Genomic DNA, 23,855 nt, shown 5'->3' on the forward strand with positions numbered 1-23,855 from the left:
ACGGGGTGGACGGCGGAGAGCTCCGTCTGCACCAGGCCGGCCTGGGCGTCCGACACCCAGAGGAAGAGCAGCGAGGGGGCCGGCCCCTCCCACCTCCGCAGCAGGCTGCCCCCCCAGGCCAGGCCGCCGTCCCACAGGCCGTAACCACGCAGCTGGGACGCCACCAGGCTCACCGACATCCCCTCGCACTCCTCCTCCCCACTCTGAGGGTCTGATGGGAGGGAGGGAGGGAGAGAGGGAGGGGGGGATGGGAGAGAGGGAGGGAGGGAGGGAGGGGGGAGGTGGGGTCAGAGGGAGGAAGAGAGAGGAAGAGAGGAGAAAAGGAGGGAGGGAGAGAGAGGGAGAGAGAGAGAGCAGGGAGGTCAGGCGGAGAGGAAGAGAGAGGAGAAAAGGAGGGAGGGAGAGAGAGGCAGGGCAGAGGGAGAGGAAGAGAGGGATGAGGCCAAGAGAGAGAGAGAGAGAGAGAGAGAGAGAGAGGGAGAGAGAGAGGAAGGGAGAGAAGCGGGGGTCAGGGCAGGCAGAGGGAGAGCGGTCAAGAGAGAGAGAGGGAGGGAGAGCAAGAGGGAGTGAGGCCAAGGGAGAGAGAGGGAGAGGGAGGGAGAGCGAGAGATAGGGAGTGAGGCCAAGGGAGATAGAGAGAGAGAGAGGGAGGGAGAGCGAGAGGGAGTGAGGCCAAGGGAGATAGAGAGAGAGAGAGAGAGAGAGAGAGGGGGGGAGGACAGTGTGAATGCAGTGGTGTGATCAATCTTAGACAAACTGAAGACTAAAGGTCTTAGCGCTTGGCAGGCGCCTCGCAAACATGTCTTTAGTGGACGGCCTCCAAACGCATGGTGCGGCGGCTCTGGCCAAGTTCAGAAGACGGTGGCGTCGTTCTGGGTCCATAAACACACACACACACACACACACACACGCACACACACACACACATACGCCAGTTCAACACAGCGACCGTGAGGAGTTTAAGAACAGGTGCGTCGTCCTGACTACGCGAACGTGGCGACGCTAAGTGTGTTAAGAGCCCTGACGGGATCCGCAGCGCTGACGGAGTCAAGTGAGGTGAGAGGCAGTGAGCGGTGGAGCCCGGACGCCCGTGGCTCTCGTCCAAACTTTAATCTGAGCTCCTTAACACTGTCCCGTCCCTAGAGACCGGGGGCGGTGTGGGGGACAGTGTGTGTGTGTGTGTGTGTGTGTGTGTGTGAGAGAGAGAGAGAGAGAGAGAGAGAAAGAGAGAAAGAGAGTGACTGTGTGTGAGAGTGAGAGTGAGAGAGTGAGAGAGAGAGAGAGAGAGAGAAAGAGAGTGACTGTGAGAGAGAGAGAGAGAGAGAGAGAGAGAGACTGTGTGTGTGTGTGTGTGTGTGTGTGTGTGTGTGTGTGTGTGTGTGTGTGTGTGTGTGTGTGTGTGTGTATGTGTGTGTTTGTGTGTGTGTGTGTGTGTGTGTGCGAGGGACAGTGTCTGTGGTATAGTGTTTGTGCGCAAACGTGTGTGTGTGAGGCACAGTGCGAGTGTGTGTAGTACAGTGTTTGTGGGCAATTGTGTGTGTGAGGGACAGTGTGTGTGTGTGTGTGTGTGTGTGTGTGTGTGTACTATTCAATGGAAGGGTAGAACCCTCTCTCTCTCAAGGAGAAGACGTCTGCCGTCTCTCTCCCCCTGTTCAAGCGCTCACCTTGACGGAGGATCATATTACGCCCCAGAGGCTGCTGGGAAAGAGTGAATAACAGGAGGCTGGACCGAGCGGGCGGCGTGGGATTAACTCAGATTATCTAAGAGCGTCAGGCCTCCCTGGGTGAGACCCCGGCCTTCGATCCACTCTTAATCTGTCCCTACGATGGACTCTCAATCTGTCCCTACGATCCACTCTCAATGGTAAACGGTAAATGGACTGCACTTATATAGCGCTTTTTCCACCTTAGCGGCACTCAAAGCGCTTTACAATGGCCTCTCATTCACCCATTCACACACACATTCACACACCAATGGCGGTAGCTGCCATGCAAGGTGCTAACCTGCTCATTGGGAGCAATTTGGGGTTAGGTGTCTTGCTCAAGGACACTTCGACATGTGGACAGTCAGAGCTGGGATTCGAACCACTGACCCTTCGATCATTGAACGACCCGCTCTGCCAACTGAGCTACAGCCGCCCTTCTCTCTACCGTCTAGTGAGGACGAACACTGCTGACACTGAGAGCCCTGCCTGACAGCATCTGATCAGTAGAGTCGGCTACGGCAACCGGACAGTCATTACCTTTCAGGGGGAGGGTGATGCCGTCATCTGTGACCTGAGAGAGAGAGAGGGAGAGAGAGAGAGGAGAGAGAGGGGGGGAGAAAAAGACAGATTAATAAGTGTATAATTGGAGCTGGGTGTCAGTACTCGATATCGTTAAGTATCAACCAAAATAACAAGTAGTATCGAATCTTCTCCACTCAAATGATACCAGCATCTGAGATGTTGAAAAAAAAAAAATGTTGAAAAAAAAGAAGACTATTTGTATGGTTTTGATCACAGCCAATCACCTCTATTTAATGCGACATGTGACTGGACCACTACCGCGGCAGATACAACCCATGTCTGCAGCAGTGTCGTGTGTGTGTGTGTGTGTGTATGTGTGTGTGTGTGTGTGTGTGTGTGTGTGTGTGTGTGTGTGACGAGTCCTGACACGCTGACCTACTGACCGTGACGTTCCTCCGCGTTCCAGACACTCTCGCCAGGCACCAGTAGGGAGGTAACAATAACCGGTAGAACCATAAACCATGATCAAGTCTGATTACATTTATCGCGATAAAATCATCATTACAATTATCGCGATAAAATCATCATCGCGATAAAATCACAGGGTTTGATTTCTGCGTTTTGAAAAACTCACTGTCTTTACTGCTCAGCATCCACCAAAGTTCACCACAACAGTCTCCAAGACGCATTATTTTTATGTTTATACCATACCATACCATACCATTTTATTTATAGAGCATTTTATTTATGCAAGCAAAAAGTGCAGTGCTGCTAATTTTATTTGTGGTTTTCAATATGAAACTTGGTGAAATGATTTCAGTGCGGGCATCAGTAGTTTTAGAAAAATTTCAGCAGATTTTAACAACCCCACGATAATACTGATAACGGGGATAATTTTGGTCGCTATAATCGTGATGTGAAATGTTCATACGGTTACATATCTAGGCACCAGCACAGCCTGGCGCTCTTCCCTCAACACCGTGCTAAGTCTTAATTGCTCGTTAAAGAGGACCGAGCCAACACCGCGAGCTGCTGGGGCTTTTACTGCCCAGAAGTGGAACGTGAGAAGGGTCCTTAAAATCTTCAGTGATAAAACCAAGGTTCTCCGACAGTCATGGTTTGAATTCTCTTTATCTTGTTATTGTAGTACCTGGAAACTGACCGGGAGGTTCTGGATGACGTTCTATATCAGCTTTGGGCAGTTTGCAATTAAAAATAGTAATATATTACATGTATCAAAGTTATTTATTTTCTTAACCAATCCCATCCCGTCGTCCCAGCTGTGTGTTTAAGCCCGACTTCGCAGTGCACTTGAGGGAGTGTCTCGCTACGATGCTGGAAAACAGATGTCATGTATTAAAATGCAACCAGGAACAAAAAGTGTTATTTTGGCCAATCACATTAAGAGGGCGGTGGGGGGGGGGGAGGGCGGATCTTGGACGATGGCATGGAAACAAGAGTTTGGGTCAGTGTGTTCTGGAACCTGGACAGTGTGTGTGTGTGTGTGTGTGTGTGTGTGTGTGTGTGTGTGGGTGGGGGCAGCTGCCTCCTCCATTCATTCAGGTTGAAGAGATGGCCCTACTGAGACGCCCGGTCAGCAGCGGGCTACTGAGCCGGTCACGCACACCTAATTGTTCACTGGAGGACCAGCTCATGGCAGACGTCTCATTCAGCCTAGATGGACTCTCTCTCTCTCTCTCTTTCTCTCTCTCTCTCTCTCTCTCTCACACACACACACACACACTTACCGTAACATTTCCGTTAGACTCTGCCCGCACCGCGCCGGCCTGCAGGGTAACGAAGGCCAGCTCCATGATGGGGGGCGGGTGCTGTGGGCCACCAGGTTTGGGTGCAGATAACCCTCCGCCAACTCCAGCCTGTCCCACACAACAACACAGGTACTTTGTTCACATCTTAGGCCACACGTTGAACAACGCCGTACCACGCTCTGCTTCCTACGCCGTTCTCTGAGAGAGGAACCGCCTCACGGTTCTTTCTTTCAGGAGGAAGCGACCGAGCCGTCAAAACCTGGGTAGAGATACCCTACCTTACACCCCATTAAGACGTGAACGCTAACGCCACAAACGCACTGGAAGAGTCAATTGACGCACTTCATTTGACTCACCTCATTTGGCGCTCCTATGGCGCACTGCAGGCGTCAGCTTTGATAGGGAGCTGATTTAATTTAGATTGATTTGTCCCAATTTGACCCTCCAAAATGTAAGCAAGTTCGGAGTAGAAGCGTCAAGGCAGTTTGACTCGCCTCAAAACGCTTTTGGTGCGTGATCGGCCATTTAAAACAATCGGTGTACTTCAAAACGCTAGCGTCAGTCTCTCCCAGTGCGTCTGGGGCTTAAGCCTGTCACAAACAAGCTGCCTGTTGCAAAGATGATCCCCTGTTTTTCCAGATCAGTGCGCTCACCTGACACAAGCACACTGTGGGTCAGAGCAAATCCTTCTCACAATCCTTCTCTCCAAACCCCTTTCACAACGGCCCCTCGTTCATACCAGTGATAACGCAACTAACCACCACCCCCGCTGTTAGTTTGAGAGTCTAAAGGTGACCGCACACTGCCCCAACCAACGCCAACCAACACCAACGTTGGACCGGTGTGCCATGTTTGTTGGTGACTGTTGGCGTCGGTTGGACGGATTTTCCAGTTGAATTTTAAACTTCCAACATTCTAACAGCAACTGCCAACTTTAGAATGTTGGGCGTTGTTTGGGCGTTGGTTGGGGGCCGTGTGCAGACGCCTTCAAGACCCCGCATGGACAGGGGCAAGTCCAGTCTCTCTGGTACCTGTGTGAGTGTGTGTCCCTCCGGGGCGGGGCGGTTCTGCTTGGGGCTGGAGCTCCTCAACGGCGGCCTCGGTCTGGGCCTCAGAGACGGACTCCTCCGGTCTTCAGCCTCACCCTCCTCATCCTCCTCGCTGGACAGCACGACTGAGGAGAACGTCCAAAGTTCAAAGCAGTGTTGATGTTCATTTGCTTTTTCATCATTTTCCTATGCAAATGTGTTAATATGTCAAACGTGATAAGCGTGTTATGAAGCCTATTTAACTTACATTTGCATTAACTACACCTCATGAGTCTTCCCTGCGATTAGTGGGCGCGTCCACAACTGTAGGCCTACTTTTGACTTACAGTACAGTATGTATGTCCCAGGACTTTAAGAGGCCATGTTTCTGGAGGGACAGCTGAGGAGAAACCACCGGAACGCCGGTCTGGGAGGAAGGAGGTAGGCGGGCGGACAAGAGTGACCAGGCTCGGCCGAGACTGGCGAGCGAGGCTGGCGCTTTGATGTCATGAGCGTTTGCGAGCGTGAAGGGAAGGAGGAGGTGGGAGGTAGAGATGCACGATATATCGGCAAATATATCGGTATCGGCCGATGTTAGTCATTTTTTAATATATACGGTATCGGTCCGATGTGCAAAACAGGGCCGATGTGAACAACAGAGAATTATTTCTGTCTAGCTGCTGTTGTGTGTGTTGTTTTTGAGAGGAAACAATGTGGTAAATCTATGATTTATCAGCTTTTCCAAATATTTTGGAAATAGAGACAGCGTTTCCATGTGTTTTTCAGTATGTATAAAATGTGATTATCATAGAAACTTAGCATATCGACATCGGTGAATATCGGTTATCGGCCATAACAGTGATGTTAATATCTGTTATCGGTATCGGCCGAAGTTTTCATATCGGTGCATCCCTAGGTGGAGGTAAGAGGAGCCTTAACGCCGGGTTAAGACGGCGCCAGAGCACCGCGAAGCACAGATGGTTTCTTTTCGGCGCCCGAGTTCAAACAATTTGACGCGTCGCCGAGCTCTGCTGAGCGTGTGTGTGTGTGTGTGTGTGTGTGTGTGTGTGTGTGTGTGTGTGTGTGTGTGTGTGTGTGAATAAAGTGCACGGGAGCAGAATCGCTTCGCGTCGCTCTGGCGTCCAGTCCGAACCCGGGCGTAACGGCTTAATCTCACCGCGTTACTCTGGGGTGACTTGTCTCTCTCATTCTCTTGTCTCTTTCTCTCACTGTCTCTCTCTATCTCCTCTTTCTCCCTCTCTCCTCCCTCCTCTCTCCTCTCTCTCTTTAAGTGAGGGCGCCGTCGCGCACGGCTGACTCGCTGTTCTTGCCAGGTCATCCATATTTAAGGAACCATCTTGTTATCTGTGATTGTCCTCCATCTTAGCCTGGGCTGAGTGGGAAAGCAACCAGCAAGATACTACGTCAGCACATCCCAGCGTAGTCACACTACACACACACACACACACACACACACACACACACACACACACACACACACACACACACTGCCACTTCACGACGCAGGGGCCATCCATCAACGCTGATAGTCCCCCTCAACATCCTGGCTTCCCATTTTTGTTGACCACAGAAAGGTTTTCAGAGCCCATTAAGGACAGAGGGAGAAATCCAGAACAGATGATACGAATGTACAGTATGTACGTACGTCCTCGCTCGCTCGTTCTCTCTCTCTCTCTCTCTCTCTCATACCCCCATGTTGACAAAAATATCCTGTTATGTCAGAAGCTGCCAGTGCAGAAAGCTACAACCCACAATGCTGAGCTCCTCAGCTCTCAAAACCGCTTTTTTGGACTCTGGCTAACCATGGCGTCATTGGCGAAGCTCCTCAACGCATTATCCTGCAATCGAATGTCTAGCGGACTTGAGGCGGCCTCAGATTCCCAGGAACAACTCTTTTTTTTACACCTCCCGAACCCTCAAGAGATTCCTGATCTGAAAGGTTCGGACTGATCTGAGCTGCCATATCACCTTAAAAAGGCGTTTCTAGCAGGTGGGGATTCCAGATTTAGACTTGTAAGAGTCTGACGGCGTTCCACAGCGGGAAGCAGAGCTTCGTGCCCGTCGATGTGGATTTGACCCGCGTTCTGTGGACCAGAACCCGCGTTCTGTGGACCAGAACCCGCCTGGCACCGGTCAGCCAGCAGAGTACACAGCGCAACTCTGTCCAGCTGTGACACACACACGCACACACACACACACACGCACATGACTGTGCACACTGCACAACCAGCTTCCCCCTGTCTGATTTAAGACCGCTGCCTTAAAAAGCAGCTGGCCAAAAGACTTACTAGGCTCGCTCGACGGCTGCTTGGGTCTCCTGAGCCTCAGATGGAGGGAGAGATGGTTTGGCGCGGCCCTCGCTCTCTCCTTCTCTCTCTCCTTCTCCATCTGTCCATTCGTGAACGTGGGGCTGGCGTTCAAGGGAGTCCTGTTAAGAGACGGCCTCCTGTCCCGTGCTTTGCCGGGGACGGCGGCGCCCCTGGGGGCCCGGGGGGGGGTGGCGGCTCTGTCCGCCGGCGTCCAGGGGCGGGTCCCGGGACGAGGTGTCCCTCCGTCGGAGGCCGAGACGGACGGCGGTTCGCCGGCAGTTCCGGAGGCAGCCGTCCCGAACGGGGTGTCCCTCCTGAGGCCACCGTGCGAGGACGCAGAAGTCGCCGGTTCGAAACTCCCCCTCTCCCACTGAAAGCAAAGAAGCGCAAAAACGACTCGAAGTGAAAACTCCCCGTTGGCCTGTTTCAAGTCATAGAGCCGATAGCATGCGTTGAGTTAAGATGGAGAGACACATTCACAACAGTGCCTGCTGACTCACTGACGCATTCAAACCAGCCTAACTTGTGCATGAAGCTTTTTAGTCACGGAGATATCTGAACGCGTCCCATCGCCCACGGCTACGCCGGTCTCACCTCGGAGTTTCGAGGCGTATACCCGTTCCTTCCCGCGTCGTCTCTCCTCCGCGCCGCGTCTCCCGGGGACGTAGCGGGAGGGCGTCGGGCCCCCGTGCCGGAGGGAGGGCCCTTCTCTGGGGACGGCTCCTCAGAAGACTCCTCCTCCGGCTCCACAGGGCTGCCCGGCGCATCTAGGGAGGATCAGGGGTCAGTCAGACCTTACATCAGGATCATCAGCAAAACATGACTTTGATTTGGCATCGTTTGCCGGAGCCGGTCTCCGGAACCGTTTGGGAGAATGGTTAGTCTTTGACTTTAAATGAGGCAGTAAGTTGTTTTTGAACAAATGACCATTAGACCTCTTGTCTAAACTCTTGGCACGTATAGCAACTCTTTGCATTTTAAAAGTTTTAAAAGTTACATTTAACATGTTTGTGCAGCCCTAAAATCTGGCTGCGGGTTTGTATTTGAAATTAAATAGGGGAGTTTGTAGGCTGGTTACAGCGGGCTGGCTTTTAACAAGCCCGTAAAGTCAAGCATTTGTTTATCTCTGTCAAACGTGATGGCAGGGAAATGAGACCGCTTGCCAGCAGAATGTAGAGCAATGCAGCGGGCGGCCATATCGTCTGCTACACCAGCACCTGTTAAATGTTAACATAAAACCCTACAGACTCACATAACAATCACCTGAAAACATATCTATGTATATAACTTAGTTATAGATGTATAACTTCGACCCTTAGACCCTGACCCTCTATGTTGGGTAACAAAGTCAAACCTGATGGGTGCCCGTCAACCATACAACCGCTTGGTGGATCTCTGACCTTTCAGCCCAGAGCGGTGACTCTTCCTCTGGGGCGACACACAGCCCATCTCCTGGTTCTCATCCTGACACAGCTTGTCTGAAGCTCTCTTAGGGCGCCACCTGGTGGAGAGTCAACGTATCAGCACTTCAAACTACCCTAAAGGCCAATCGTGTGAGACCCAACGGCGGTCTCCCTTTCTTAGCATTCAGCATTATGATGTTAGTCTGGGGACAAGGTGTTGCAACGCAGAGGTTTCCTGTCTAGGGGGGCGAAGGTCGCTTGCAAATCAAGGTAAGTCACACATTACAGAAAGAGCAGACAAACTCCTGCCATATGGGCCGTTTTGGCTTGGACAAGTCCTACAGTAATAGTGATTTAGGGACCGTTCTAAATTTATGGGAGGGGGTCACTGGAGGAAAACAGTGGAGGGTCCATCCATCCATCTTCCTCCGCTTATCAGGGGTCGGGTCACGGAGGCAGCAGCTCCAGCAGGGGGCCCCAGACATCCCTTTCCCTAGCAGCGTCAACCAGCTCTGCCTGGGGGATCTTTAGCCGCTCACAGGCCAGTGCGGAGATGTAATCCCGCCACCTGGTCCTGGGTCTACAACAGGGGAGAGTCATGCTTTTTAAAATTTAAGTCCGAGGGAAGGTTGTTGTTTTTCAATTCGAGTCCAGGGGAGGGTCATATACATTTGAATCGAGCAAAATAAAATTGTTTCTTCAGTTTTGTATTGAGCAAGCTGTTCTGTATGAGCCGGTGTAGGCTATCGTTTCTCTTTGGCTGCCCTATCAGTCGATGCTTGTGCCTGGCCTGTCCAGGAAGTGGGGCTCTGCTGGTGATGACGAGGACAATTCAGCAACTCACACGCAGAACGTAACATGCAACATGCGGCAAAATCATTTCATTCAGGCGTCAGCTTTGCAGTGCATTTCGCTGTTGCTGGTCATTTTAAAGCTGCGTGTTTTTCACTTCTTTCATTCACTACCGACAACATTACATTACAGTACCATGTATAACGTAATCAGTATAATTAGCAAAACTAGGGGCCTGCGCTGACTCGAAAACGGAAGATTTTAACTTTGCGTTCAAGTTGTTTTCTTATTTTGAGTAACACCATATCAAAATTAATATTGCCTATTTGGGGGGGGAGGGACAATCTTCTTTTTTTTCAATCACTCGGGGAGGGTCAAAGAAAATATATTTCTGTTAGAGGGAGGGTCACACTTTTTTTTTTTTTTTAAATTTACGAGCACTCTAGAATCCTCTAATGACCCCTCATTCCAAATAACAAACGGTCCCTTAGCACTATTCAGTTGAGCGGAAGTTGTGCACAGAGGTCTCAAGTCAGGGTACAGTAGGTCACTGGGAGGGAACCTACCCACTGGGAAGACAGGAGGAAGTGGATGTGGAGGATCTTTGACCAGCGAGGGGTTTCGGTGTCACAGAGCTCGTCTGCATGTGAGCGGCCTTCCTCTGCCCCGGGGATTCTGACGTCTGTCTCCGGGGCGTACCAACGAAAACAGGCAGGACTACACCTACCTCCCTGAGCATAGGCTTGTTAGGCCTGCTGCAAAACACAAGCATGGAGTCAGTAGCTTAGCAAGACAATAGCAGCTTACTGCATCTCTTTATTCCCCTCAACTTGAACCAGCAACAAGCAGACCACAGTATCACTGTTTCACACTTGATTTCTAAAATGAGGCTGCTTGTTAGAGCCAATTTGCCTGGTTCAGTGCCATATTTAATATTTCATTTATTTGTATGCATTTCTGCATTTGTATGCAATAGGTATCAATATTTCTATGCATTATGTCTCCTATATGTGTGTAACTGGGTTCTTGGTGGCAGTTCCCTGTATTGGCCAGTAGGTGGCTTGTGAGTAGAGCTGAAATGGATTACCTATCTATATAATGTGCATGGTCCTGATTACATGCAGGTGTGTTTGTTACCAGTGAGAGCAAACAAGTTTTTGAGCGTTGGCGTTGTGGTCGGTGTGGTTGCGCTTGCCAAGCTATCCCGTTTGCATTGATCTTTCATGCAATTGTGCATTTGGATATATTTGCGGTGTCAATAAACACTTATGGATTATTATTGCAACGGACCTGTGGATCGAATCATCATTCATGGCAAGTAGCCCGTACTACAGATGCGTCAATTAGATGTCAAGCTGGTTTCAGCCTCCTCATGGCTTGTAAGTTTGTTGTTTTTTTAGTCAAGCCATTACACTGCTCTTTGGGTGACCTTGGATGTAAATGTGTGTAGTTTCTACATACCTAAGCCTCTCAGCCTTGGACAGGGGACAGGACTTATCAGGTTGAATCCCATTAGAATGGCCCCAGTTTGATGTCTGTTCAGGAAAAAGAACATGGTCAGGTTTTCACATGGTCAGTGTGTGAGAAACTATAGTCATCACCAAAGAGTCAGAGTAACATTTACATTTTAGTAATTTAGCATACACTTATTTCATCCCGACAGAGAGGGAACTTAAGATAAGATAGTAACTTTTGAACCTTGAAAGGGCTGTTGACATCTTGGATACGTGACAGGGGCGACATCATCTGTACGCTGTCCTGTTCTGACGCCTGTTTCTTCTTGGGGATCTTGAAAGGAACTGCCATCTGAAAAGGAGAGAGCTTTGTGACTTGGATAACATGTCATTACATACTCCTGAATATCAACATACTCCTGAATATCAACAGGGATTCTCCACTCTTTCTCATATAGTGAATAGATAGGTACATTGAAAATGTCCATGATAATGATAGCTAGCATTATGGAACTACCAGACTATGGAATGAAGTACAGGTTGTCATCAATTCCCAGTCATTAGGATACTAGCTAACGTCAACATTATCCAACCCACCATCTATCTGGATGCTAGTAACTAGCCTACTAGCTAGCTGTTAGCTAACTTACATTCTTGTCATGCAGGTCGACAACTTGCTAGCCAGTGACGACACGATACATTGCAACTATGCAGTCGTCTTGCTATTGAAAATAATCAAATGTTCATAGTTCTTGAAAGTGAAAGCTTCGCTTTTGCAGTGACGTTAGCTCCTGGATTTATTACTGTCAACAATAATTCTAACTTCCGGTGTACGTCACGTTTTCTTCTTCGTGTAGACTTCCTGAGGGATGGGTAGATTTGCTGCCACCTGCAGGTCGTTTTGTGCGCTACACCAAATCCGCTCAAGACAAAACATTGGGGAGTCTTTATTTGGCGACACATGACACACACACACAAACACGCGTGAGTGAGGGTGACACAGCACACACGCACACACACACGCACGCGTTTTAGGTGGTCACCGGTGGAAATCGTTGCCTGCATTTCTCTCATCCGAGCTGTCCTCCTCCAGGAGCGGTGGGCAGACATCATTCATTGCCAGGAACTCAGTCCAAGTCCTGCAGGTCAGGGTCCGGACTGAAGAGCCTCTGTTCTTCTGATGGTTTTTCGTATTGGGTTCTTTAGGAGGAAACCCTTGAGAACACGGGGAGCCTATATCAGTAGGCCTATATCAAGGCAAGGCAAGGCAAGTTTATTTATATAGCACATTTCAGCCACAGGGCAATTCAAGGTGCTTTACATGAGACATTAAAAGCATTAAAACAAAAAGCAAGACATTATAGACATTTAAAACAAAAGGCAGGACAAATTAAAAGCATTAAAACAAAAAGCAAGTCATAACTCATATCAGGCCTATATCAGTAATGTTTCAGGCTCCAGTGGCTGCACAGTGATATTGGCTGCTTTAAGTTATCTTTGCCAGCAGGTGTCAGTAGCGCACAAAGCATTTAATGAGGCTAATAGTTATTAATCTTTTTGCGATACAATGTGCCTAAAAGGCTCAGTGTTTCAGAAAGCCTTGTTTCGCCATGACTCACAGACAGGTGGTGAAGGTAGGAAACCACATCTTTGTGATGAAGCATGAGAGGAAATACACCCCTGGAGAGAGAGTGAACAGCTTTGAGTACCTTGGCGTCCAGATCACCAAGAACCTGACATCAGGGTCGGCCCTATCATTCTGGGGGCCCTAAGCAAGATTTTTTTTGGTGGCCCCCCAAAACACTTGCCAAAAAGATCCTGTCTCGAAGTTACACTTTGCGTCATGTTGTGACTGTGAAATCAAACCACAATCAGCTTACAACGCTCGTTTTAGATACAATACCACACAGACTAGCGGGTGTCGCCGTGGAAACTCATCACTTTACAAGACTCTCAGTCCCGTGAATCTCGTCACAAGACGAGTGAAATAATTTTAACTGAACACAACTTCTAGGTGGCGAAGATCTTCAAGTCGGTCCTCCGACAGGGTAAAAGCTGCCAATCGTCCCTCTGTGTAATTCGAGACGTCCCCTATGCACCTGTGACTGTGCACTTTTGTGCCAAGTCTCTGGTACGTTTTAAAGTGATGAGTTCCCTGTGGACCACACCATCATTCTCCACGAGGGGAGGTATAGCTAAAGTAGCCTATAAGCCAGATTCAACGGGAGATTTGAATAGAGTGAAGTTGGGGAAGGAGGGAGGGGGGGGGGGCACAGGTGGATTGCATTCAACTGCATGTGGCTTATTATAAAATCATTCTGTTATGAGATCTTTTCGTTTTATTGCATATTAAATAAGAACATCAGTTTTTGCATAGGGGATACATGACATAATGTAACAATATGTAAATATATATATATATATATTCATTTCCTCCTGTGATGTGGCCCCCCCCTAGTGGTTGTGGCCCTAAGCGACCGCTTATATTGCTTATAGCAGCGGGCGGCCGTGCCTCACATGATCAACACACATAGACACTGTGGTGAAGAAACACATCAGAGACTGAACCACCTCAGACAACTGAGGAAATTCAGAGCGTCCCACCAGATCTGACGGAACTTATTTATCCACGATCCAGAGCATCCTGACTGGGAATATCACCACCTGGTATGGGAACAGCAGGTCCTACAGAGAGTGGTACTGTTGGCTTTTGACGTTCTTCTTCTGTTGCTCTGCGTTGTGTATTATTTTTTTTGTATCTATAAAATAGATGTCTGATGTGAGACAGTGAAAGACGTGACAGGCTCGTAACATGGCATGTTAACTTTGACTCTTGTCTTCTCATGTGACTCACTGAGTAAGTAAAAGTAAGTAATAGGTCCTAGCTTATCTTATGTTTTAACTGTGTCCCGCCAGATGCTTGGTGGCCTGTGCGTCAGTAGGCTACTACCAGCCAATTCTCTAGACTACCAAGGTCAAGTTTTGTGTTGTGTTTTGACGTCTAATCACTCATCCCATCCACTCTGTCTCAAACCAACATCAATGATAGCTGTCACTCAGTGGTGTGGTGGAGGGTATACAGAGCATAGCCTAACACTTCTTCTTTATCAGAATCATAATCATAATCAAAATATCTTTATTGCCATTATACTTTTACATACATATGATTTTTTTCAGACACTTACAACAAAACCACAATGGACAGGTGCAAGGACAGGATGGTGCATGACAGGGCTTGTAAAGTGCAGTAAATAAAATAAAAACAAATATAGTGCAAAAAGTAATAGTGCAATTGGACTACAAAGAGTCAGTGCAGAGTCAGTTTAGTGCAAAAGTTGCAGGGAGCGGGAGAGAGAGTCAGAGGGGATGACCTATACTATTATACTACTGATATACTACACTTGCTTCATTCACCCTCTCATTTGCTTCTCTGTGAGGGTCATAGGTCAACGACATTAAAAAGAATGACATAACAAATAAACGCCCACGAGTGAAAAAGCGGAATTTGGAGAGTACTGTAGCTAACCAGCACAAAACATTTCTGGTAGAAAAAAAGCATATTTAGGTAGGGCCTAAATTACAGCGTCTGATTTACAATCTTGTTGGCCTACTGGAAAACACTTATGCTAATGTTTGAAATTCAAAAGTTTGAAATTCAAACATTTTACAAAGGCACAGTTTTTAATATATCTGCTGCGTTGTTGTCCAGCATCTCGGCCAATAGGCTACAACAGCGTCTGGAAGTAATAGCTTTAGCTACTGTATTGTGAATGGCTTTTTGGCTTTAGCTACGAGTAAGTAGCCACATAGGCCTACCCTGTGTAAGGGGCTGGTTGACTAGCTGACCCAAACGCAGGACCACGGACACAGATGGACAGTTCCAAGCCCAGCGGGCGGTTTAATACGAAATTGGAGGTACAGAGGGGCAAGGCAAAAGAGTAGTTAAGTTCAGGCAGGGTCAATCAATCAACAAACAATGTCCAGAAAATGTAATCCAAGCCCTGACATACTGCTAGAGATCTGGCACTGAGGGAAGGGACATCTAGGGCCCGCCATGACATGCTGCTAGAGATCTGGTACTGAGGGAAGGGACATCTAGGGCCCGCCATGACATGCTGCTAGAGATCTGGTACTGAGGGAAGGGACATCTAGGGCCCGCCATGACATGCTGCTAGAGATCCTGTGCGGCCTGTATCGTATTGAATAAGCAGGATGTCGGGTGTGCTTTGTGTGGGTGCCCAGACACTCGGGGGTTGAGGGCAATGAAATGGCAGACAAGCTGGCGAAGGAGTCCCTTTTGAGAGGTAACGTCGATCTGAATGTACCACTTGGAAAGGGGGAATGGTTTAGTGTGATTAAGGGAAAGTTAGAATATCAGTGGCAGATGGAGTGGGCAGGAGAGCAGAAGGGTCGGTGGTATTGGTCAGGTCAGAACTCTATCAAATCTAAGAGGTGGAAAGTGAAGTCTGGGCGCAGGGATGATGTTGTCTTAACCAGACTCAGACTGAGGCACTGTGGTCTGGCTAGCTCCTTACATATCATTGGGAAGCACCTTGACGGCTTGTGTGGATGTGATAGTTTGGAGACCGTTCAACATGTACTCCTAACGTTCCTATAGAAGTGAAAGGCAGCAGCTGTTCAAGGAGTTGGCAGATTTGGGCTTTGTTGTCTTCTCAGTTCAGTCTATTTTTGGGACGGAACACAACAGAACTGAGCTGGTAGGGAAAGCGGTGCTGAGGTACCTCCAGTCCACTGGACTGTATGGGAGAATATAAATAATGTCGCCGGCCTGTGGGGGGCAGCCTGCCGGAAACCTAAAGAAGAAGAAGAAGACGACAACTGTAGTGGCCTAAAGTTGCATGTTTTGCTCTGCAAAATGCTAGTAACCTAATTTATACTAATCGTAAAGAAGTAATGGATATACGGTGGGTTTTTGTGTGCAAGTCTGTTTTGTAACTCGTCACCAATGCATTAAGGGAAGTAAATATCATGTTAACGGTAGTGCTATCTACGCAGTGCTAATTAGGCTAGGGACTTTAGGGTGCGTTCGTTTGTGGTCGGGTTTATGGCGGTTCATGCTGCGTTTTATTTAATCATTCCTAGTAGCAAGTCGCAATTTGCCACCTCCCAGTTATAATATAATATAATAATATAAAGCAGCGACGGTTTGGGGACGGCTACGGCATCCTTGAACATAGCAAAGCGTTGAATCAGCGGTGGGAATCCATTATTCACTACGTCAGCTGGAGTGGCCCGTTAGTTGATGACATGTCTGTAGACAAACAAGAACATCTATATAATTTTCGGGTATATCTAACAAATACACTTAGAATCATTAGGCTATTACTAGTAGAACAGCCTGAACAGAGTTAGCCTACTGTCTAAAATACAGTAGAACTCGATATTTACATGGAAATGCTTGTTTTAGGGATTTCCCCCGTAGTAACGGCCGTTTCAGACCAATCAGACGAACTCCAACTCTTCAGTAAGGGAAGTAGCTATTGGCTGTCCTAGAAGTAGCTAGATGGGGGGGGGGGTATATTGTATAACATTAGCTTCTTTTTTTACAGTGCAACCCTAGAAGCCTACATCAGCCATGTGATGATGATGGGCATGGAACAAACAATCAAACTATTAACTTCCCTCAAATCGTCACTGCTTAAGTCCCTAGTGAAAAACCTTTTGCCTCTGCTTGCATGTTGGTCTGTGGCTCTCCGACCTGATGGTGGTACCCATGGATGTATGGTGGTACCTCACCTGGGGCTCTAGCAACAGGGAAGAGACAGGCAGACCTGATGGTGGTACCTCACCTGGGGCTCTAGCAACAGGGAAGAGACAGAGAGGCAGCAGCCTGGCTGGAGAAGAGCTTTACCGCCATCTGGTGGACATTTGTTAGAGAAACCTGGAAAATGTTCATCCTGGCTGACATGATGCATAGGCTACTGGTTGAAACAGAAGAGTGGGTATTGGGGTTTTACATTAGAGACACTAGTGTACCAATAGTACACATTATTGGACTTTTGACTGCTAGGAAAAGCCAGGCTTTGTGTTTGCTTCATATCAGATCACTGTTTCTTGTCATATTTTGCATGTTTAAGTTAACTGCGTCGCGTCCTGTTCGTCAGTAGGCTAGTGCTAACAAGCGAAACACAATTAAATAGATGCCTATAACGGAATGAATCACTCATTCCATCCAGTAGGACTATAGTAGGCCTATAGGCTTCTGTAGGTACATGGCTCACATACGACAACCTAGGCCCGTGTGTGTAATTTTAGTCCTTAAATTAACATTTAATTTGCATTGCCTTAAACTGTACAGTACTAGCTATCCGTTTATATAGCTGATTAACAATGGATGAACGTCATCTGCTTACTCTAGGCCTTCACGGGTTTGCAGCACTAGGCACTGATTTTCGTTTTCATTTTCGTTTACTGGCTGTTGCGATGCCCATGAGTTATTTGCTTCACAGATATGGAATGTACACACGTGATCACATGACTCACTCACTGGGAAGAAGGCAAAGTGCAAGCTGTTCTCCTTCTAACAGCTCCTAGGTTTCTATATTCAAGAACAACTGGTTATTGCTCAATGTGAGGCGTTCCTAGCCTGGCATCGCCAGCCTGATATCGCGAGCTCACATTCCAGTTCACTCTGTAGATCAGTCTGGACATCCAACCGTTCAAACAGAATCCGCTCGGAACAGAAATGTGTTCGTGCCAATCACAACCCGTTAATCTAATATGGGGCGGGTTTAATAAGATGACGGAACAGAGGAGCGCCGTAGAGGCCTTTTCGCTGATTGGTTGTAGGTCTATCCAATTGTGTCCAGAGGCCTTTTGATCTACGCCCGTTGCAATGGTAACGCCCCTTGGGAATCGGAAAGCAACTCTGAGTTTCGCATTTTCGAGAATTGGGTTAAGCGAAGCCAGGCTAGTGTGTTCCTAAAGCTCTGTGCTCACACTGGGGCCAAACAATGTTGACAGACAAGGGTATTCTCAGGGTATGGATGGGTGGGAACTTAAATTTCCCCCTACAGGGATTATATCTAAACCCTGAGAATGCTCTTGTCTGTCAACATGCCATTGGTGATATAAGGCTTATATAGTGATATAAGACACTGCAGGACTTAGATATGAGAGATGGGTCACTGGGTTAAAGCTTTTGTGTTTGTGTTAGATGCTGCTCTGGGGGAGGTCTGATAACAGCCTTTCTGCTTGAGTGAATGACTTACCTACTGTACTGTTCTTATTCCACAGATACAAAAGGGTTTTTATGGTGTTCTTCCTGCTTGTGGATACAGGTAACCATTTAATACACTTAATACACACAATAGGCCCAGTGTCGTCATAGTTTTAAGATGATCTGATCAACTCACGTGTGCCGTCAGCTCTATGATCTAGGATGTCAACAACGGTGTTTGTGCTCTGTAGTTTTGTCTCAGGAAAAAGTTGAAGGATCCACGGGAGGAAAGGTTCTCTTGCCCTGTATCTACAAGGACAAGCTCATTCAGTCCATCAACATCTTCTGGAAGGATAAGGATGATAAGTCTGTGTACGATGTCATTAGTGGGGAGTCTGACACGTCCAACCAGGACCCAGACTTCAAGGGCAGGGCCATTGATTTCCCCAAGCAGTATGGCGAAGGCAACTTCTCTCTACTTCTCAAGGATCTGAAAATCACAGATAGTGGGATATACTCCTGTTTCATTCCAGGAGCGGTCAATGTTCGCTGTGACGTGGATCTCAAAGTCATAGGTAAGAGTTGGCTCTCCTATCAAGTTCAAATCAAGTCTTGGGTATAAATCTGTGTTCAGCTGTGTGAGATCAACCTGCATTATTGATTGATTTCAGGGATTAATTGAATATCTACCTTACCTTCCATCTTGTTTGGCCTAATAATAGAATGTTGCAATGTACAGTAGTTAACAGTAGGCTTACACTTCTGATTATATTTCACTTGTTATTATTTCTGTGAAAAGCTTGCACCATTGCCGTGCCAATGTCCTGAGAATGTGACATGTGAGGAAACGCTCCGTAATTGTTCCTCCAGATAAACCAGTGGACCCAGAGAATCGCAAAACTAAACCAGGAAGTGGCAGCGCGGGCGGGAGAGAACACAGCCTCCCTCTCCTCCTCCTCCCTCTGCTCCTCCTCCCTCTCCTCCACCTGCCAAGATAGGTCATGGTCAAGGAGGTTTCCTACTGGCCAAAAATAAAGGTCAGGCGTCGACGCTCAACATCTCCTGGGGGATGACCCTCTGACCCCCTGCTTAATGTGTCCCAATGTTCAAATGACGTGTGCTACTGACTGCACCGTGAGCACGGCGGCTGTAAAAAATTACAATACAAAATATTATTTGGGGGCTTTAATCCCTGTACTATGTAGATATAACAGGTGGGCTGTAGTACAAGGTTCCCACAGGTCATGGAATTTCTGGAATATAATGGGATTTTAAAAAGTCTATTCCAGACATGGAAAGTCGGGGGATTTGTGGGAAAAATGGAAATGAAAAATATCAGGGAATTGTGTTTCGTAGCATGCCATTTATCCAAATGTAATATTTTCATGCAGAGTTTTTCTTTATCGGGTTGTTTCCTATACGTGAGTGGTTGTTACGGCCCCTTAATTTATCCCCTTCCTGCTCGTCAACAACTGGTAATCACTGCTAACTGAGGTCAATCACTAGTACCTGCTAAGGCAAGCATGCAAGGAAAATGTACATTTCAAGAGCTTTGGCTGCAAAATGATCACTTCAAAGACTGGGTGTTCTGGCTGTTGATAGAAAAGATAAATGTACAGTCTGTAAAATTACTGTTGATCTAGAAGAAGAAATGTTACAGCGCTTCTCATCTGCTGAGTCAAATCTCGAGGTACTTCACAGATAAAAGATTGATGTGCTGGTTAAAAGGTTTTTAGATGAATAAACTAAAATATGACAAAATGAAGAAATATAATAAAATAAAAAAGTTTAATTTTTTACTTAATGTATTCTGGACACTGTCTCAGGGTGCCTGCTAGGAGGACTAAGAGCAAAGGTCTCCTTTGTGTCTGGCCATAGACAGACTTAACTGGAAATAGACCTTACACATTCATGGCTTTTTGTGACATTTATTTATATATTATATTGTATATTATTATATATTTATTTGAACTCTATAAATTGCCCTGTAAATATCTCTTGAGGCTTATTTTATTTTTATTTGCATTTATCTTTAATTTAACCAGGAAAAGGGGTCTCAGAGATTAACTAGACAGGGTGCCCAGAGAGCACAGGCCTCTGCACATTCATGCATTTTGTTGGTGTAACTGAGTTCAAATGGTTGAAGTCACACCTCAGTTTAAGATTGCTTCCATTCTCACTGGATCTTGGGTCATCTGACTTACTAGGTAGGTAGATGGCATGTTCATTCTCACTTTTTTGCATATCTGAAGTTTACAAGATCTTTTCACTCTACCCACCCTCCAACCCCACTAATGAAAACAGATATACACCCAACACTGCAGGTTCAACTGCTTCATCAGTTACATTACATAGCCCGATATATTTCACATATCACAATACAGGACTTGTTCACATGTTACAACACTGACTAGGAATTTATTGTGAATTCCATTTTATCTTTCTACAGTCGCAATTTCCAGAGTTCTCTTCTGCTTCTTCACTGTAGGAAACAAGTGTGGCTAGTGTGGCATAGCATTGAGTTGTCAGATCTGTTTTTTTGGTCAGCCTGTCTCACATACAGGAAGTCACGTTTAGTGAGTTAGATTTTTTGATTCAAGTCTTCACCGATTATTTTGACACATTTACTTTTCTAACTTTCTGAAGGTGTATTTGTGTTCTATGAAGAGCTGCACTTTTGATATTTGTATCTAATGTGCATTTGATTTTAATTAGGCCAATTTAGTTTGACTGACCTTCTTGTAATCTTGCTGTTTTCCCCCTGGAGATCAATAAAGTACTACTTCATCCCTGACACGTTTGTGATGCCTATTTCTTTTTAGGTTTGGTTTTTGACAGGCTAAGTTGCACAACTTACTTAAGGCAGTAGATGTGGGGGCTGTTAGACACTGTTCAAGTCCTGAAAGCATAATGTTACTAAGTGTATTATGCTGTATTGCATTCTATTTCTACAATTTAGTAGCTGCAGTTAGCAGGTTAAATACTGCACCACGTTTTTAGACAGGTATAGATATGCTATGTCTGGTTTGTAATGTCTCACAAGGAGGTATTCTTACCTTCAGAAATGAGACGTTAGGACTGCTAAGACCACCAACCACATCCTGGCAGGGTGGGAGGTTAGTGAAATGCAAAGTAAAGCCAAACCAGGTTGATCTTGATGCTGTTTGTACCAGAATACATCTCCTGTGTGAAGAGAACAGATGGTGGTTGCATTGTCCTCATCTCCACCTCCATCTCTCTCAAACCATCGAGGCCTATGAAGAGGTAAATCCACGACACACACTGAATTCTGATCTTCAGAGAATCAAACACGATGGTTCACAAACCACAATCTCGTCTTCTCGAGCAGGCAGACATACAATCCGTCACTTCCTACTGTAGGCTTACTGTCTGATTAGTTTCCAGTAATGCGTTTGATTGCACACTACTGGAGAACAAGATAATAATGGAGTAACAATTTTGGATCTTACAAAGAACTTATACTAGTTATTTTTAAATACTGGGTACCTATTCTATTTTTACAGGATATGTATGTCCCACTGAATCTGAGCTATAATCTAAAGTTTTGCGAGGAATGTGGAGAGAATTTCTACTGGTTCTACTATTCTACTGTTACAGGATATGTATCGACCCACTCAGCAAATATTCTGGCCATCTCAGGGAAGATGGAGCTGAGCATGGTCTCCACTTGCTCCCAGAAGCTTTTGGGCTGCATCAGCACCTCCTGGATCCTGGCCAGATGCAGCTGGACCTCGCTGGGCTGGACCGTGTCGGGGACAGCATCTAGAAGAACAGGACGGGGAGCACTCAGAACTGAGGACGACACACAGCGAGACAAACCTGGACGTTTTGATTTGAGTGCACTGGTGACAATATGCCTATTAGGTTAAAAACAAACAATATGAATTGAATTGAAACCTTTATTGCCCCAGAGGGGAATTTGTTTAGCACACATCAAGCATACAGAAAACATTAAATGTACACCCCTCACCAACACCACAATGTCACCAACCACCATCATCGTCATCACCATCCTCACCAACATCATCGCATCAACATCATCATCACTGCAACAGGCATCAACAGCTGTTCAACAATTTAATGCTTCTTGGCACAAAAGAAGTGCTGGCTCGTTTTGTCCTTGTTTTGGGCATTCTAAACCTGCCTGCCTTTTAGGTCATAACAAAACACAAACTGTACAACCCCCCAGATAAAGACCCACCACACACACACACACACACACCTCGTGAAGCACCAACTACTGGGAAAATATAGGCACCCACACCTCACCACTTCCTGTGACACCAACATGTCACAAAATAAAACCTTGAACTGAACATAAACAAACACACTCTTTCTCGTCCACTATCTCCTCCACATCTTGGATGAGGTTTCCGATCACCGTGGCGGCCTTTTCCAGGTACTTCATTGCCAGCTCACAGGTGTACGGGACGGGGACAACTGGACACAAAGATGGGCGGGGCCCGTCTGTGGACGACCTGATGACGATCACGCCTGTCCTTCTGCACGGACGCCATCGGGAGCCGTAACACTGCTTACAGTAGCCTACGTCTGCTCTCTGACTATGAATGTATTATTGTACAGTTCAATTTTACAGCCTTTTTGACAACAACAGTAGTTTCCAGTGTTCTTTTCAGGTTTTCTGTAGGAACCATGTATTTGATAAGTGACTGCAATGAAAAAACATGGCACTCAACATTTACATTGTGTTTATATTGCATTGTATTGTTAATTTACAATGAAATATATATTTCTGGCAGTAGTAAGGGACAAATTATCGAGTTTTTTTTTATGAACCACAGAGGTATCAGTCCAAATGTCACTTCCTCAACAATCCATATCAATCACTATGTAGGCTACTCTGGCCAATCTTCGTCAGAGTGCGTTCAGTCAGATGCCTTGCTTACGAAGAGGACGTGACTTGTGAACACACTTGTCTGAGAATATAGGAAGTGACTAATTGTTGTATTCCTGTCTCCTCTGAAGACGAGAGTGTGGTTTGTGAACCGTCGCGTTCGATTCTCTAAAGATCACAATGAAGTGTTTGTCATGGACTTATCTTTTCACAGGCACCATGGTTCTCTGCGCTGGAACCGATGGTTTGAGAGAGATGGAAGTGGGCTTGGGAGACAATGCAACCGTCAACTGTCCTCTTGATACAGGAGGAACTGTATTCTGGTACCGACAGCGTCAGGACCAACCTCCTTTGGCTTTACTGCGCTCTCTGAGCCCTAGGTCGCTCCATAAATTCCCTTACAATAACGATATCCCGGATAAATATTTTTTACAAATAGAGGGAAAAGAATACAGCTTGTTAATAGTGAATGTAACTGTGGAGGATTATGGAGTTTCATACTACTGTGGTATGAAAGAAGAAGAGGTGATCAAGTTCCACAACGGAACCAGGCTAATGAGGACCAGAGAGCCTGTGACCCATGGATGTATGAATATAACCACAGGTAAGAGCAGCATTTTACACTATATTATGGTCATGTTTTCATGTATCAACACAAAGACGGTCTGCTATAATAGTTGCACAAGCATAGACGTGCATCTAGTAGGCCTAGGCTATATTTGGCCTATGTTACTAGTTACTGATTCATATTGCACATTCCAAACATATTTTCCAAAGCATCGACAAAATATTCCA

At 46.6% G+C, this 23,855-nt stretch overlaps 2 protein-coding genes across 2 annotated transcripts in view; one reads left to right on the top strand and one right to left on the bottom strand.

The window, feature by feature from the left end:
• The window catches only part of senp7b (SUMO specific peptidase 7b), a 23,837-nt gene extending 12,044 nt beyond the window's left edge, over positions 1–11,793 (bottom strand). The window contains exons 1-11 of the mRNA XM_084453614.1: positions 11,655–11,793; positions 11,249–11,356; positions 11,012–11,085; positions 10,117–10,305; positions 8,756–8,856; positions 7,950–8,122; positions 7,335–7,725; positions 5,029–5,171; positions 3,977–4,105; positions 2,244–2,277; positions 1–211 (exon numbers count right to left, since the gene is read on the bottom strand). The exon at positions 1–211 is cut by the window's left edge and continues 11 nt beyond it. Coding sequence (XP_084309740.1) covers positions 1–211; positions 2,244–2,277; positions 3,977–4,105; positions 5,029–5,171; positions 7,335–7,725; positions 7,950–8,122; positions 8,756–8,856; positions 10,117–10,305; positions 11,012–11,085; positions 11,249–11,356 — 1,553 coding nt within the window. The 5' untranslated portion in view covers positions 11,655–11,793. The remainder of the gene's footprint in view (positions 212–2,243; positions 2,278–3,976; positions 4,106–5,028; positions 5,172–7,334; positions 7,726–7,949; positions 8,123–8,755; positions 8,857–10,116; positions 10,306–11,011; positions 11,086–11,248; positions 11,357–11,654) is intronic.
• Positions 11,794–15,810: 4,017 nt separating this feature from the next.
• Positions 15,811–20,978, top strand: LOC311322109 (CD276 antigen homolog). Its single transcript, XM_084454132.1, has 4 exons — positions 15,811–15,929; positions 18,262–18,305; positions 18,436–18,759; positions 19,055–20,978. The coding sequence occupies exons 1-4, from the start codon at positions 15,919–15,921 to the stop codon at positions 19,180–19,182; spliced, it is 507 nt and encodes a 168-aa protein (XP_084310258.1). The 5' UTR covers positions 15,811–15,918; the 3' UTR covers positions 19,183–20,978.
• Positions 20,979–23,855: the final 2,877 nt, after the last annotated feature.

Source organism: Borostomias antarcticus, assembly GCF_949987555.1.
Source record: "Borostomias antarcticus genome assembly, chromosome: 19".
Lineage (NCBI taxonomy): Eukaryota > Metazoa > Chordata > Actinopteri > Stomiiformes > Stomiidae > Borostomias > Borostomias antarcticus.

Excerpts from the sequence above, each read along its gene's own strand:
- LOC311322109 (XM_084454132.1), top strand. Across the intron at positions 18,306-18,435 it reads CTTCCTGCTTGTGGATACAG|TTTTGTCTCAGGAAAAAGTT; the intron begins GTAACCATTTAA and ends TGTGCTCTGTAG. Across the intron at positions 18,760-19,054 it reads CGTGGATCTCAAAGTCATAG|ATAAACCAGTGGACCCAGAG; the intron begins GTAAGAGTTGGC and ends TTGTTCCTCCAG.